The sequence below is a fragment of the Herpailurus yagouaroundi genome, unplaced genomic scaffold, assembly GCF_014898765.1.
Source record: "Herpailurus yagouaroundi ecotype Mexico unplaced genomic scaffold, PumYag 183, whole genome shotgun sequence".
Lineage (NCBI taxonomy): Eukaryota > Metazoa > Chordata > Mammalia > Carnivora > Felidae > Herpailurus > Herpailurus yagouaroundi.
In genome coordinates, this window is record NW_024412414.1 from 5,004,579 (window position 1) to 5,022,060 (window position 17,482).

The window sequence follows — 17,482 nt, forward strand, 5'->3', positions numbered from 1 at the left end:
CCAGGCTCTTTCTGTAATGGCTGATTCTTAGAGTCTGTTGGGGCAACTGTGCCTACTACTGTTAGGACACCTTGGACAAGAGGGGCCAACCCATTAGACAAATGTAAATCAAGAGTGGACAAGTGTCCCTTCCTCATTTCTGCTGCTCCAGAAGGGATCAACCTCTAGAATTCCAAGGCAAGAAATTATGCCTAACAGAGGAGGTAGGGACCCCCAGTGTGAGAAAGGGAAGTTAACAATGCTCTTCAAGGAAAGGGATCTGGATATTTATTAAGCACCTGCTATGTATTTTATTTAATCCTCACAATCCTGGTAGCTACTATGATTCCCACGTGTCAGATCAAAATCAGAGACTCAAGTATCTTGCTCAAGGCAAAAGGTAGAATTCCAACCTAAGTCAATCTAATATCAGAAACTGTTCACTCCACTACACCACACTGCCTTTCTCATGGACCAGATGCTCTCTAAGGGTCCCTCCAATGCCTATATTCTAGATGTGCAAACATTAGGGAATTACCATTCCTTACATTTATATACTGTTACACAATTCACAAAACATCTTCATAATACTTCATTTGTCTTCAAAACAATCCTGTGAAATATGCAGTGTTGATCCTAGCCATAGGACTAGGTGTGCTGGTACTTGAACCCATCTTCCACCATCCAATATAGTGTTCTTCCCATTAACTCAAGATCTCTTTCAAAGGGGATCTTTGGCACAAAAACAGACACATAGACCAATGGAATAGAATAGAAACCCCAGAATTAGACCCACAAACGTATGGCCAACTCATCTTTGACAAAGCAGGAAAGAACATCCAATGGAAAAAAGACAGTCTCTTTAACAAATGGTGCTGGGAGAACTGGACAGCAACATGCAGAAGGTTGAAACTAGACCACTTTCTCACACCATTAACAAAAATAAACTCAAAATGGATAAAGGACCTGAATGTGAGACAGGAAACCATCAAAACCTTAGAGGAGAAAGCAGGAAAAGACCTCTCTGACCTCAGCCATAGCAATCTCTTACTCGACACATTCCCAAAGGCTAGGGAATTAAAAGCAAAACTGAATTACTGGGACCTTATGAAGATAAAAAGCTTCTGCACAGCAAAGGAAACAACCAACAAAACTAAAAGGCAACCAACGGAATGGGAAAAGATATTTGCAAATGACATATCGGACAAAGGGCTAGTATCCAAAGTCTATAAAGAGCTCACCAAACTCCACACCCAAAAAGCAAATAACCCAGTGAAGAAATGGGCAGAAAACATGAATAGACACTTCTCTAAAGAAGACATCCGGATGGCCAACAGGCACATGAAAAGATGTTCAGCGTCGCTCCTTATCAGGGAAATACAAATCAAAACCACACTCAGGTATCACCTCACGCCAGTCCGAGTGGCCAAAATGAACAAATCAGGAGACTATAGATGCTGGAGAGGATGTGGAGAAACGGGAACCCTCTTGCACTGTTGGTGGGAATGCAAATTGGTGCAGCCGCTCTGGAAAGCAGTGTGGAGGTTCCTCAGAAAATTAAAAATAGACCTACCCTATGACCCAGCAATAGCACTGCTAGGAATTTATCCAAGGGACACAGGAGTACTGATGCATAGGGGCACTTGTACCCCAATGTTCATAGCAGCACTCTCAACAATAGCCAAATTATGGAAAGAGCCTAAATGTCCATCAACTGATGAATGGATAAAGAAATTGTGGTTTATATACACTATGGAATACTACGTGGCAATGAGAAAAAATGAAATATGGCCTTTTGTAGCAACGTGGATGGAACTGGAGAGTGTGATGCTGAGTGAAATAAGCCATACAGAGAAAGACAGATACCATATGCTTTCACTCTTATGTGGATCCTGAGAAACTTAGCGGGAACCCATGGGGGAGGGGAAGGGGGAAAAAAAAAAAAAGAGGTTAGAGTGGGAGAGAGCCAAAGCATAAGAGACTGTTGAGAACTGAGAGCAAACTGAGGGTTGATGGGTGGGAGGGAGGAGAGGGTGGGTGGTGGGTATTGAGGAGGGCACCTTTTGGGATGAGCACTGGGTGTTGTATGGAAACCAATTTGGCAATAAATTTCGTATATAAATTAAAATAAAATAAAATAAAATAAAAAAATACAAAAAAAATTAGCATAAATTTCTTTACCACTAACTCTTATTATCTCTTTAATATCTGTAGTATTCATATGAGGTTCTCTTCTTATATATTATCTTCTGGGGATTGCTTAATTTTATAAATCTCTTCAAAGAATAAACTTTTGGCTGTTAAAAAAAAAAAAAACAAAACAAAGGGGATCTTGTTTGCTTTGGGGAATGCTACAACCTTGAGGCAGGAAAAAAAAAAATGACTGGAAAAGCAGATTCCCAATAACCCAACAAGCAGAAAACAAAAATAAACCAAATGGCTTTTTCCCCCATTCACAGCCATTCCATAATAGGTCTTCAAAAGCACTCTAAGACTATAAAATTTCATTCCAATAATCAGAGAAAATTTTAACATTATTTATTTTTGAAAGTTTTCACTTAAAAGTTTTTATTTGCATCCCAATTCTTTGAAAATAAGCTATTTGTGCCTGATGCACATAATTCCATTACCCACACATTTCCATCTGCCTTCCTTCACTCTCCAAATTCTACTCCTGCCGCAGTCTAATTTTTTCCTCTATGCAATACATCCTGACTTCACTCTACAGTAGATCAAGTTACTTCATTCAACAGAGTACACACTATGTGTCAGGTACTGAGCAAGGGGTGAGGAAAAGACATGTAAACAAGTAATTCTGTCAATAAGAGGTAAAATAAAAATGCCATGTGGATTCAAAGAAAGAACTCTTTACTCCTCAAATTGAAGCAACCAGAAGGATCCAGAATTACCATATAAACTGAATCTTGAAGGATAGGCAATAAAGGCATATGAAGGTATAAAGGGGACATATTTAAGCAAACTGGGAAAACATGAAAGCAATATGAGGACTCATGAGGTTGTACTGACTGAGAAAGACTGCGTGAGAGTATTGGGAGATAATGCAAGACTGGTACACTGGAATCACATCTTGGGAATCTCAAGAGATGGAAGTATTTTGATTGTTCAAAAAATAATGGCACAATGTAGACTTGATGATGATCTAGAGCTGTGCTCTTGGTGTACTCGCTTGCACCACAGGGATGCAGGAAGAGGTGTGGGTATGAGGTGGAAGACAAGGGGCTAAGTTTGGTACACACTGAGTTTGAGACGACAATCAGAACATGTAGAGAAAAAGCTTTTGCAGAAGTACTACCAGTATCTAAGAGTGAGAGAGTGTATACCTAATATTTATGGAATAAAAGAATGAGTTAAAAAGATGACTAGAACTCTGGAGAGGGCAGAGATCTGCCATTAGAGACCTGAACATCATCCAGAGACGATAATAAAGTCAAGTGGACAAGAACAAAGGGACACACATCTTTCCTGCAATAAATATTTACTGTATGTCAGACTTTTAGGTGTGAAAAGAGCCTTTAGTTCACAAGTCTCTTCCCCATTTCCATTTTTAACTTATCTGTTCCATGCCATCAGATCCCGTGCTCATTAGTTGTTTCACATGTATATCATGCTTCACCCAGATTGCAAGCTCCCTTACATGCAGGGATACTTTAAAAATCTTTTGGATGCCATAATATATTATTAGACACATAACTGACGATCTGTTAACAGTGAATGATACACATGAATATCCAACCAAAAGAACCCATAACCCAAGCAGGATAAATGAGACCGGACCATTTTACAGGTGGAGAGATTAAATGTACGGCCCATGGTAGTTTCTGGTAATCAGTTGCAGGGCTGCTACTATGACTTATGTTCCCTATGCCCACTTCACTTCTCTATGGCTACTTCCAGGTTTCTCAGGAAACTACCTACCTCCTAGGGCCTAAGGCCACTCAAGCAACATACCTTTCACACTCTGTCAAATCCCAACACAAGGCACAGGGTGGACAAGGCAGTTCTAACTTTATTGAAGTTCTTTTCATTAAAATGCCACAGCCTGCAGGGGGAGCCTCGCAAATGATTCCTGCCCCACAACCTATAGATTGAAGTAGAATTTGATTTATTCCCTATCTCCTTCAGTCTTGGTGGCTAAGGGGTAATTGATGAAAGTGGAGAGAATGACCAAGAGGCAAGGATGAGGCTCGGTCTTAAAGAAAACCCCAGAAGGGCTTCAACTTCAACAAGTTTGTTCTACAGTTGTTGATCACCCAGTTCCAGCCAACCAGGAATAAGTTAAATATAGTTTTGCCACCTTAGCTGATGGCAACAGGAGGGGCTTTCCAGAACGTGGACTGCATTTGCACTAGCTGCCAGCATCACGGCTGCCAAAATCACCAAAGATTTCAGAGCAGCTCCTCTACTTCTCACTCCACTCAGTGGGAGGCCCAGGCTTCTTCCCCACAGAGCAGTCCATCAGGCAGGCTTCATTTACGCTTCTTCTCCTGTGTGCTGGTGAACCAAGAGTCTAGGAGCTTCTTGCTGTAGTATAACTGCCAGGCATGCACTTGGACTGCCAGCACCAACACCAGGTACATGACAGAGACGGCAGAAAAACCAAAGAGGAAGCGGTAAGCCTTTCCATGGCGGTAGAGCTGCTGTGCAGCAGGGAACATCTCCATGCTGCCATAAATGAGAGGAGCTATGGAAAAGAGCCCCATGCTGATCATGGAGAGCACCAGGTAGCTAATGTTGTTTCGAGGGAAGGAGAAGAGGCCCAAGAGAGAGGGCACAATGCTCAGCAAATACGGATATTCCCACTGATAGGGCATGGCCACCTGGTCATGCGACAATAGCCTCAGGTGTCCCACACTCATCTTGGCAACCAGCAGCAGCCATATGACCAGATGCACGTAGATCAGCTTCTTGATTTCATACTTGAGGGTCACACTGTGGGGTAGAGCAGAGGAAGAAGCACCTTTCATTCAAAATTTCCTGAACACCAACTATATGCCAGGCAACTATAACAGAACACTGGGATACAAACATGAATAAGATACAGCCCCTGCCTGGAGGCTTGGGGAAAAGGAACACAAGAAAAAATAATAGGAAAATGAAGTTGAAGAGGTCTAGTAAATATATATTGCAAGATATATGAGATCACAGGAAGGAGTAATCAGTTCAGCTTAGGATGGGATGTCTGAGAAGGGGCGCTGGAGGAGAGTGATATTTGAGCTCTGAAGGGTGGGTGGAGCTGTACATACCATTAAGAGGTAATAACATGCAGGCAAAAAGACATTAGCACTGTGTTCCAGGAAAGCAGGTGGTGCAGCAGGAATACTTTGCAGTGGGAAGGGGAGTAGCAGGATATGAAGTTGCAAAGACTATGAGTCACATAAAAGGCAAAAGAGTAACTCAGAGCTGTGTATTTAGAGAGATGATTTTGACTGCACCACAGGAATATAGCCTAGAAGAAGGAGATACTGGCAGTGAGGAAATCAACTCAGGCTGCTCATTATTTCCCCAGCTAGAGTAGATTTTATATCCAAAGGAAGCACACATATTTCTCTTATTCTTCTAATTCTCTCAGGTCCTAAATGTGTCCTCTTCACACCCCTGAGGGCAGTTTCTGCTCTGAACAGTCATCAAAACACTGGTTCGGGTTGTGATATCTCTTGGGCAGGGTCCAAGGATTAACAATGAAAGTAAAGTCCAAAAAGCTTGTCATTCTTCAAAACTCTGGAAGGATGTGAAAAAACATTCTGGGAGAGTTGGATGGATTTAAGGAAAGAACATCAATTTTTCCAGGTTTTTATTTTAAAAGTATTCATTATAGAAAATGATAGAAAATGTGGAAAGGTAGGGGTAAAAAAATCAGTCACCTGTAGACTTCGTGCTCCATGAAGGCAGGGACCAATTTTGTCTTTTTTAAAAGAAACTTTTTTATTGAAGGTATAACATGCATATAAAGACCATATCTGTTTTTGCTTATTACTGTATCCTCAGTGCCTAGCACAATGCCTGATGGGTAGAAACTCAATAAAGATTTGTTGAATAAACGAATGTAAAAATACCCCTTACAGGGGAATGTTTATAAAATTCATTCTAGGCAAGTAAACGGTAGACTCTATGGTTCGCATTCCCCAAAACGGCCCGAAAAAGAACAGCTACCATGTATTGGACAGACTCTCTACACGAATTACTAGCTCACTAAATTCTTCACCAAAACCTAAATAGATTACTTTTCCTTTCACAGATAAGGAAACTGAAGTTCAATTAAAACTTGGGTTTCCGAGGTCACAGGAGCCAGCGTCGGAAGACTCAGGAGCCTAGAGGGTAGGGACTGGACCCTCCCAAGGCAAAGGGAAGATCTCGGGGTGGCGTTTATGGCAGCAGTGGGGCTTCCCGAAATTGGGGACAGGCCCTAGGCCAACATGCGAGGAGGGGACTTGGCAGGTGCGCACTGGCGGGATGGGGGGTGGAAGTCAGACCCCGAGGGCGGCCGGCGTCTCTTCCCAAGCCCTACGGGTTCCGGCTGGAGAGAAGGGCTCCGTGCTTCCAACCTCACTTTCATACCTCATCTGGTAGTGCATGGCGACGCGCTCCCGGTGCTGAAAGTCGCTGCCGTCGGTACCGGCCGCTCGCGGGCCTGCCCGAGATGCCATTATCCCCGCCCCAAATCCCGGAGCCCCTTACACCGACCCTCGCCGCAACTACCGGGACAAGAACCCTAAACACCCGGTTACCACAGCCTCCACTCGCCACCCTAACAGCCGCGCGGTTCTGTGGGGACAACTTCCGGCCTCTCTGTCTCAGGAGGACCGACTCTGTGGTCACGTCCTCGCGCACGCGCACGCTCTCTGAACCAGGCCCCATCCTGACTCTGCCCTTTTGGAGTGCGGAAGCAGTTAAGCGGCACGGAAGGCATCTTTTTGCCATCTTTCTGCACCGTATCTTCTAGATTATCAAACACGTTCACCTTTTAAACTCTAATATGAGTTTAAGACAGCAATGTCTCCACTTCACAGATGGGGAAATGATACTTTAAAAAGGTTATGAAACTGTCCCAAAAGCACACATCATTGACACATGGATTACTTAATCATTGCAAAGAGAAAATGGTAACTTTATAGTGGAAAAACCAGGGGTGTACCCCTTAACCAAGTAAAGTTAACTTGAACAGTAATAAGACAAACTGACATCCTGTTACATTGAGAACACAGCATCACTTCTGTGATCTTTCTGGCAAAAATACTTAATCTGAATCTAATCATGAAGAGATGATAGATTAAATTTAAGGATATACTATAAGATAACTAGATTGTATTTTTTAAAATGTGAAGGCTATGAAAGAAAAAGAAAATCGTGTCTTTTTTTTTTTTCCCAACGTTTATTTATTTTTGGGACAGAGAGAGACAGAGCATGAACGGGCGAGGGGCAGAGAGAGAGGGAGACACAGAATCGGAAACAGGCTCCAGGATCTGAGCCATCAGCCCAGAGCCTGACGCGGGGCTCGAACTCACGGACCGCGAGATCGTGACCTGGCTGAAGTCGGACGCTTAACCGACTGCGCCACCCAGGCGCCCCTGTTTTTTTAATGTTTATTTTGGAGAGAGCATGAGCGGGGGAGGGGCAGAGAGAGGGGGAGGATCTAAAGCAGGCTCTGTCTTGACAGCAGAGAGCCAGATGCAGGGCTCCATCTCACAAACCATGACATCATGACCTGTGCCAAAGTTGCATGCTTAACAGGCTGAGCCACCCAGATGCTCCAGAAAATTGTGTTTCTTAAATAGTAAGACTTGAAAGTTGAAACGACCACTCAATCCAAGGGCTGCAGAATGGATGAAACAGGCATGAAAACATTTATCTCCTTATACATCTCTAGCAGAGTTCTTGGATGAGCATTGTCAATGAGCAGTAACATTTAGAAAAAAATGTTTATTTTGAGAGAGAGTGAGCGTGGGGGGGGGGGGGGAAAGAGAGAGAGAAACCCAAGCAGTCTCTCACTAACAGAACAGAGCTTGACATAGGGCTTGATCCCTATGACCTAAGCTGAAACCAAGAATCAGAAATCCAACCAACTGATCAACCCAGGCGCCCTGAGTAGTAATATTTTGAAAGGAATTTTTTTTTCTGAGCAGTAGTCTCAACCAGCTTAAAATACTCAGTAAAGCACATTACAAACATCCATGTTATCATCCAGGATTTGTTGTTCCATTTATAGAGCACAGTCAATAGATTCAGTATAATTTTTAAGGGTCCTGGAACTTTTGGGATGGTAAGTGAGCACTGACTTCAACTTAAAGTCACCACCTGTATTAGCCCCTAACAAGAGACGCAGCCTGTCCTTTGAAGCTTTGATGCCAGGCATTGACTTCTCTCCAGCTATAAAAGTCCTAGATGGCATCTTCTTCTAATATAAAGCTGTTTCATCTACATTGAAAATCTGTTGCTTAGCATAACCACCTTAATTAATTATCTCAACTAGATCTTTGGATAACTTGCTGCAGCTTCTACCTGCTGCTTTACCTTGCACTTTTATGTTACAGAGATTCCTTAAGCCTCATGAACCAACCTCTGCTAGCTTCACACTTTTCTTCTGAAGCTTCCACACCTGTCTTAGCCTTCATAGAATTGAAGAGAATTAGGGCCTTGCTCTCAGTTAGGCTTTGGCTTAAGGAAATGTTGTGGCTGGTTTGATCTTTTATCTAGACTACTAAAACTTTATATCAGTAATAAGCCTGTTTCACTTTCTTATCATTCGTGTGTTCACTGGAGTAGCACTTTTACTTTCCTCCAAGAACTTTTCCTTTGCATTCACAATTTGGCTGTTTGGTGCAAGAAGCCTAGCTTTCAGCTTACCTTGACTTTCAACATGCCTTCCTCACTAAGCTGAATCATTTTTCGCTTTTGATTTAAAGTAAGAGACTTGTGATTCTTCCTTTCACCTGAACACTCAGAGGCCACTGTAGGATTATTTATTAGTCAAATTTCAATCTTCCTATGTCTTAGGAAATAGGTAGGCCTGAGGAGAGGGAAGGAGATGGGGAGAGAAATGGCCAATTGGTGTAGCAGTCACAACGCACACACTTGTCGGTGAAGTTCTCTTTCTTATATAGGCATGGTTCATGGTGCACCCAAGCAATTATAATAGTAACATCAAAGATCACTGATCACAGATCACCATAACAAATATAATAATAATGAAAAAGTTTGAAATATTGTGAAAATTAACAAAATGTGACCCAGAGACATGAAGTGAACAAATGTTGCTGGAAAAATGGTGCTGATAGAGTTGCTCAACACAGGGTTGCCACAAAACTTCAATTTATGAAAAATGCAATATCTGCAAAGTTCAGTAAAGCTAAGCACAATAAAGTAAAGCACAATGAGGTAAATTATGCCTGTATCTGTCCCCTCTCCCTATACTCTCTAGAATGTCTTTTCTTGCCCTATGGAAATCCTGCTGACCCTTTAGAATCTATCTCATTACTCCAGCAAAAATCACCTGCTCCCACATCAGTTCCCATGGTTCTTGCCCAGTATGTTGCAGTGTCTGTTAAGCCTGGTCTAGGACCATCTGTGATAGAATCACCTGGGATTCTTATTAAAAACATGTATTGGGGCGCCTGGGTGGCGCAGTCGGTTAAGCGTCCGACTTCAGCCAGGTCACGATCTCGCGGTCTGTGAGTTCGAGCCCCGCGTCGGGCTCTGGGCTGATGGCTCAGAGCCTGGAGCCTGTTTCCGATTCTGTGTCTCCCTCTCTCTCTGCCCCTTCCCCGTTCATGCTCTGTCTCTCTCTGTCCCAAAAATAAATAAACGTTGAAAAAAAAATTTAAAAAAAAATAAATAAATAAAAAAAATAAAAACATGTATTTCTGGGTCTTACCTTTACCCAAATAAATCATTCTTCAGAGTTGGGGCTGTGATCCTTTATTTTTAATGTGAAATGTTGACTAGATAATGCATTTATGTGGTCTAGAAATCAAACAATATAAATAAATTTATGCACAATGAGCACATGAAAATATGGTTGGCACCACTAGTCATTAGGGAAATGCATTTCCAAACCTCTATCAAATACCACTTCACACCCACTAAGATGGCTAAAAAAAGACAGACAATAGCAAGTGTTGCCATGGATGTGGAGGAACCGGAACCCTCAAATATTGCTAGTAGGAATGTAAAATGATACAGCTACTTTGGAAAAATAGTTTGGCAGTACCTCAAAAAATTAAACATAGAGTTACTGTATGGCCCAGCAATTCCATTTCCAGATATATACCCATGAGAAGTGAGAACATACATCCACACAAAAATTTGCACACAAATGTTCATAGCAGCATTACTTAACAGTAGTCAAAAAGTGGAAACAACCCTATGTTCAACAACTGATGAATGGATAAAAATGTAGTGTGTTCATAAATGGAATATTATTTGGCAGCGAAGAAGGATACATTCTACTACATGGGTGAACCTTGAAAATATTATGCTCAGTGAAACGCTAGTCATAAAAGACCTCATATTGTATGATCCCATTTATATGAAATACCCAGAATTGGCAAAGCCATAAGACCAAAAGTAAAGTAGTGCTTAAAAGAAGGAAACAGGAAGTAATTGTAATAGGTATGCAGTTTCTTTTTGAGAGTGATAAAAATATTCTAGAATCATAGGGGTGTGAGCCCTGCATTGGTTTCTCTGCTGTCAGCACAGAGCCCACATCAGATCCTCTGTTTCCCTGTCTGTCCTTTCCCTGCTCGTGTGTGCTCTGTCTCTCAAAACTTAATAAACATAAACAATATTCTAGAATTATGTAGTAATGATCATTGGACAACTTTGTGAATATACTAAAAACCTTTGAATTGTACACCTTTTTTAAAAATATTTATTTTTGAAATAGTGCAAGTGGGGGAGGAGCGGGGGGGGGGACAGAGGATCTGAAGCGGGCTGTGCGCTGACAGCAGCAAGCCCGCTGTGGGGCTTGAACTCATAAATCAGAAATCATGACCTGAGCCAAAGTTGGATGCTCCACTGACTGAGTCACGCAGGTGCCCCGAGTTGTACACGTTAAAAGGGAAAACTTTATGGTATGGAAATTATATCTCAATAAAGCTGTTATTTTAAAAATACAAATGTATTTTAAAATACACAAACCTGGATGGTTTAGTTGGTTAAGCATCCGACTTTGGCTCAGGTCATGATCTCATGGTTCATGGGTTCAAGATCCACATCAGGCTCTCTGTTGTCAGCACAGAGCCTGCTTCAGATCCTCTGTCCTCCTATCTCTCTGCCCGCCCCACATACACACAATGGTTCTCTCTCTCTTTCTCTCAAAATAAATAAATAAACTTAAAAAGTATACAAATGTTCAGAAGGGAAGGGCAATGATTGAAAAGCATGATCATTTAGATCAGTGATTTGTGACTGCTTTTGTGCAGCAGTCTTCCTTGGAAGCCTGGGGATCCCTACTCAGAATGAAGTTAAAAAAAATTTTTTATACATTTATTTATTTTTGAGAGACAGAGCACAAGTTGGGGGAGGGGCAGAGAGAAAGAGGCACAGAATCCGAAGCAGGCTCCAGGCTCTGAGACATCAGCACAGAGCCCGATGCGGAGCTCGAACTCTGTGAGATAAGGACCTGAGCTGAAGTAGGACGTTTAACGTTTAACCAACTGAGCCACCCAGGCGCCCCCAAAATGAAGTTTTTAAATGCACAAAATAAAATATATAAGATTACAAAGAAAGCAAATTGTATCAAAATAAAGTTCTCCAATTTTTAAAACATGTACAGCAGTGAAAACTCCTACCCTCAACTCTGCTCCACATCTTCCCAGGTCTCAACCCAGTCCACCTGACTCTACCCAACAAAGGAAACATTTTGTGTTCATTTTAAAGTTACTGTATGTATTTCCAGAGTTTAAGCACATACAACCAAATGTAAAGTCATATTCTTATTTTACCCTTTTTAAAATACAGAGGCACTGTATTATACACACTATGAAAAACCTTGGCTTTTATTTTCACTTAATAATATATCTTGGAAGGCGCCTGGGTAGCTCAGTCAGTTAAGTGACCGACTTCGGCTCAGGTCATGATCTCGTGATTAGTGAGTTCAAGCCTCACATCGGGTTCTGTGCTGACAGCTCAGAGCTTGGAGCCAGCTTAGATTCTGTCTCCCTCTCTTTCTGCCCCTCCCCTGCTTGCACTCTGTCTCTCTCTCTCTCTTTCAAAGATAAATAAACATCAAAAATTAAAAAAAAAAAAAACAAAAAATCAAATTAAAAAAAAAAAAACAATAGATCTTGGAGATTTTCCCCAGATCATTCTCACTTATTTTTTTTTGTAGCTTCCTAGTGTTATTCCATTATATGAATATAAGATAATTTATTTAACCTGCCTCTCTTGTAGGATTTTTGTATCATTTCCAAAATTTTTCTATTACAAACAGCTTCAGTTAATAACCTTATGCACATTTCATTCATGGGCAAGTAGATCTATAGTCTGGAATCCCAGAAGTGTTATTACTGGGTCAAAGAATATATGGTGACTGTAATTTTGATAGATCTGACCATATTGCCTCCCATAGCGGTTAGACCAATTACATTCTCACCAACAATGTGTTAATCTGTCTGACTCCTTGCTTCCCCACAGCTTTGCCAACATTTGCTAGTCTGATGGGTGAAGAATTGCATCTCTGAGTACTTTTGTGTTGTATTTCTATTTATTTTTTTTTAATTCTATACGTGGGATTAAAATGTCTTTTCGTATGTTTAAAGGTCATTTGTATTTCATTTCCCTAAACTACGTTCATATCTTTTGCCCATTTTTCTACCGTGTTTTTGGTCTTAGTTTATATATAGATAGACGAGGAAGGAGAGAAAAAGAGAGAGAGGAGATCAGCATCTTGCCTATATTAGTTGCGATATAGCTTTCTTTTTTTATGTCTTTTGACTCTGCTCAGGTATGACAAGATGAACATGCAGAATACTTTTTAAATGCAGTTGAATGCATAATCTTTAATGACTTCTCAGTTTTGAGTCATAGGTACAGTCCTTCTCCACTCCAAGGCATCACAAATGATTTCTAGGCACTTCAGAGTTTGAGAACTGCTCAGATATTTGCCTCTCCCACTGGAATGTAAGCTCCCCAGACAGGGACAAGAACTGAGTCATCTGTGTCCCCAGCAGCCCATAGTGCCTGGCTTAGTATAAATGCTCAAGAAAATGCCTGTTGAATAAATAAATGCCCACGGGCTCCAAACCATCCTCTTCTCCTGAGCACTGTGAAGAATTATCAGGTCCATGGAGCCATCCTCCACCTTAAGGCAGATGCTCTTGGGCTTTACCTTGTGGCTATCTTTTTCTATAAAATTTTTTTTAACATTTATTCATTTTTTGAGAGAGAGAGGGAGAGAGAGAGAGTCAGAGTGTGAGCAGAGAAGGGGCAGAGAAAGAGGGAGAGACAGAATCTGAAGCAAGCTCCAGGCTCTGAGCTGTCAGCACAGAACCCAATGTGGGGCTTGAACTCGTGAACCATGAGATCATGGCCTGAGCCGAAGTAGGAAGCTCAACTGACTAAGCCACCCAGGTGCCCCTGTGGTTATCTTTTTCTTATCTGTGTCTGCTTTCCATGATACACAGGGATTCATCAGGGCCAGACTGCTTCTGAGTCATCCATTGGCCTACCATGGGACAACTAATCACATGTTAGACATTCAATAAATGTTTGAGGTATGAATGTCCAAAGGAGGGGCCCAATCCATTTCCCAGTACAAACTACTGTTTGTACTTTTCTTCCGACTCTTGGACTGTCTTTTTTTTTTTTTTAACATTTATTTTTGAGCCAGGGTGGAGGGCAGTGCAGAGAGATAGTGGTGGGGAGGGCTACAGAAAGAGGGAGACAGAGGATCTCAAGTAGACTCTATGCTGATGGCAGTGAGCCCGATGTGGGGCTCAAATTCATGAAACATAAGATCATGACCTGAAATTTAAGATACAAAATAGATGAATATAGGGAAGAAAGCAAAAATAATATAAAAACAGGGAGAGGGACAAAACATAAGAGACTCTTAAATACAGAGAGCAAACAGAGGTTTGCTGGAGGGGTTGTAGTTGAGGAGATGGGCTAAATGGGTAAGGGGAATTAAGGAATCTATTCCTGAAATCATTGTTGCACTATATTCTAACTAACTTGGATGTAAATTAAAAAATAAATAAATTATTTAAAAAAAGAAAGATAACGACCTGAGCTGAAGTCAGATGCTTAACCTAGTGAGCCCATCCAGGCACCCCGACTCTTGGACTGCCTTAAAGTTTAGTGACCCATGCTCCTGTATCCTCACCCTGCTCATTCCCTTTGCAAGTCCTTTACACTGATGTTTCCTTTGCCTCGAATGTTCCACCAGGACTTCAAACAGATTGGTTCTTAGTGGTAGGATTTAGCTTGAAGTTCACCTCCTCTGAGGCTTTGCCTAAACCCAGAGACCAATGTAACTTGCCAGCCATTTGTTATCATACCACTTTATTGAACATCATTATCTGAAATTCTTCTGTTTATTTTGCATATTCATACATGGTCTGAGTGCCCCTTGACCCTGGGAATGTCCACTCCTTGAAGCATGGGACAAGACTATCTTCTTCCCTGCTGCATTCTCAGCTCCTGGGAGGACTGGCACATAGTAAGTGCCTAATAAATATTTGCTAAATGAACGAATGAATTACTGATGGCTGTCTGGGAGCTCCTCCAGGAAAGGATTTAGATAATAATAATAATAATAATAATAATAATAATAATGATTTATTGAGCCTGAAGGATGCACTAAGTTTAAGTTTTTTAATTTATTTTGAGAGAGAGAGTGAGTATACGTGTGAGAAGGGGAGGGGCAGAGAGAGAGAGAGGGAGAGAGAGAATCCCAAGCAGGCTCCATGATGTCATTGAGGAGCCTGACACGGGGCTCAAACTCATGAACCATGAGATCATGACCTGAGCCAGATCAAGAGTAGGTCGCTTAACTGACTGAGCCACCCAGGCACCCCAGGAGCTATCTTTAATTCCCATTTATCAGATCCAACTGAAGCCTAGAAAAGTTACATCACACAGCTAATGCTAGACCTCTAGTTCTCAAAGTGGGGTTCCTGAGGAGTCACACCCTCAAGATCACCTGGGAATCTGTTAGAAGTGCAGTTTCTTGGGCTCCACCCCAGTCATACTGAGTTGGAAACTCTGGGATGGGGCCTAGCAATCTGAATTTTAACAAACTCTGGGTGATGATACACAATGTGAACACTTTTTTAACTTAATTTTTTATTTTATTTTATTTTGTAAGTTTATTTATTTATAAACTTAAAGGGGAGAGGAGAGAGAAAGGGAGAGAGAGAATCCCAAGCAGCTCCATGCCCAGCGCAGAGCCCTACGTGGAGACATGGGGCTCGATCCCACTACCCTGAGATCATGACCTGAGCGAAAAGCAAGAGTCACTCAACCTACTGTGCCACCCAGGAACACCTGAACTCTTTTTTTAAAAAGTCTTATGAATCACTTATAAAAGTAGCAACAAACAAACAAATAAGCAGCTTTATGGAGATATAATTCACATACCACACAATTCACCCACTCTAGTGATCAAGTCAATAGTTTTTAGTACATTTTCAGTTTGTGCAACTTTCATTAAAATAGACAGTGACTAGGGGTGCCTGGGTAGCTCAGTTGGTTAAGCATCTGACTTTGGCTCAGGTCATGACCTCACGGTTCATGAGTTCGAGGCCCACATCAGGCTCTGTGCTGACAGCTCAGAGCCTGGAGCCTGCTTCAGATTCTGTGCCTCCCTCTCTCTCTGCCCCTCCCCTGCTTGCTCTCTGTATCTCTCAAAAATAAATAAACATCAAGAAAATTTTTTAAATGGACGGTAATTAGATTAATTGACTAGAACACTTTTATCTCTCCTGAAAGAAACTCCACTACTCTCCATTAGAATCATTCCCCATCCCCCTTCCTCCCCAGATCTAAGAAGCCACTAATTTATTTTCTGTCTTTATAATTTTGTCTATTCTGGACATTTCATACAACAGGAATCATGCAAATATGTATGTGGTCTTTGTGATTGGCTTCTTTCACTTTGCATGTTTTCAAAGTTTATCCATGTAGTAGCATGTATTATTTTTATTGACAAATAATATTACATTATGGATATGCCATATTTTGTTTTGTTTCAAGTTTTTATTTAAATTCTAGTTAGTTAACATATAGTGTAATATTGGTTTCAGGAGCAGAATCTAGTGATTCATTACTTAAACATAACACCAACACTCATCATAACAAGGGCTCTCCTTTGTGCCCATCACCCATTTAGTCCATCCTCCACCCACCTCCCCTCCAGCAACCTTCAGTTTATTTTCTATAGTTAAGAGTCTCTCATGGAGCACTTGGGTGGTTTGGTTGGTTAAGTGTCTGACTTTGGCTCAGGTCATGATCTCATGGTTCGTGAGTTCCAGCCCCCAGTCAGACTCTGCGCTGACAGCTTGGAGCCTGCTTTGGATTCTCTGTCTCCCTCTCTCTCTCTGCCCGTCCCCCACTCATACTCTGTCTCTCTCAAAAACAAATAAACATTAGGGGCGCCTGGGTGGCTCAGTGGATTGAGCATCAGACTCCGGCTCAGGTCATGATCTCACCTCACGGTTCGTGGGTTTTAGCCCCGCATCAGGCTCTGTGCTGACAGCTCAGAGCCTGCAGCCTGCTTCGGATTCTGTGTCTCCCTCTCTCTCTGCCTCTAACCCACTTGCATTCTGTCTCTGTCTCTCTCAAAAATAAATAAACATGGGGGCGCCTGGGTGGTGCAGTCGGTTAAGCATCTGACTTCAGCCAGGTCACGATCTCGCGGTCCGTGGGTTCGAGCCCCGTGTCAGGCTCTGGGCTGATGGCTCAGAGCCTGGAGCCTGCTTCCGATTCTGTGTCTCCCTCTCTCTCTGCCCCTCCCCCGTTCATGCTCTGTCTCTCTTTGTCACAAAAATAAAAAAAAGTTGAAAAAAAATAAAAAAAATAAATAAACATTAAAAAAATTTTTTTAACAAATAAACATTAAAAAAAAGAGTCTCTTATCGTTTGTCAGATATGCTACATTTTTATATTTTTTACATGTTATATTTTTATTGATAAAATCCATTCACCAATTCATGAACATTTGAGTTGTTTCTACCTTTTGGCTATTATAAACAATGCTATGAACACTCGTGTATAAGTTTTGGTGTGGACATACGTTTTCATTTCTCTTGAATATATATATTCCATATATATATATATATATATATATATATATATATATATATATATGGAAAGAGGAGTTGTGTCTGTGGCAAGCAGCACAGAACAGAGAGGAGAGCAGGGGAAAGTGAATAACTTCTCTCTATATATTTATATGGACCAATGTGGAAGACACAAAGACTTGTACTCATGTTAGTTGCCCTCCCAGCACGTGCATGATCTCTTCTGCTGCCCTCGGGTTCCGTGA

At 41.6% G+C, this 17,482-nt stretch overlaps 2 protein-coding genes across 6 annotated transcripts in view; both read right to left on the reverse strand.

The window, feature by feature from the left end:
- IL17RE (interleukin 17 receptor E) overlaps window positions 1-17,482 on the reverse strand; it is a 58,324-nt gene that overhangs the window by 14,028 nt on the left and 26,814 nt on the right. The window lies entirely within an intron of this gene.
- Window positions 3,987-6,793, reverse strand: JAGN1 (jagunal vesicle mediated transporter 1). The gene is made up of 2 exons (XM_040492062.1): window positions 6,556-6,793; window positions 3,987-4,929 (listed from the first exon to the last, which is right to left on the reverse strand). Exons 1-2 carry the CDS (start codon window positions 6,642-6,644, stop codon window positions 4,467-4,469), a joined length of 552 nt encoding a protein of 183 aa, XP_040347996.1. The 5' UTR covers window positions 6,645-6,793; the 3' UTR covers window positions 3,987-4,466.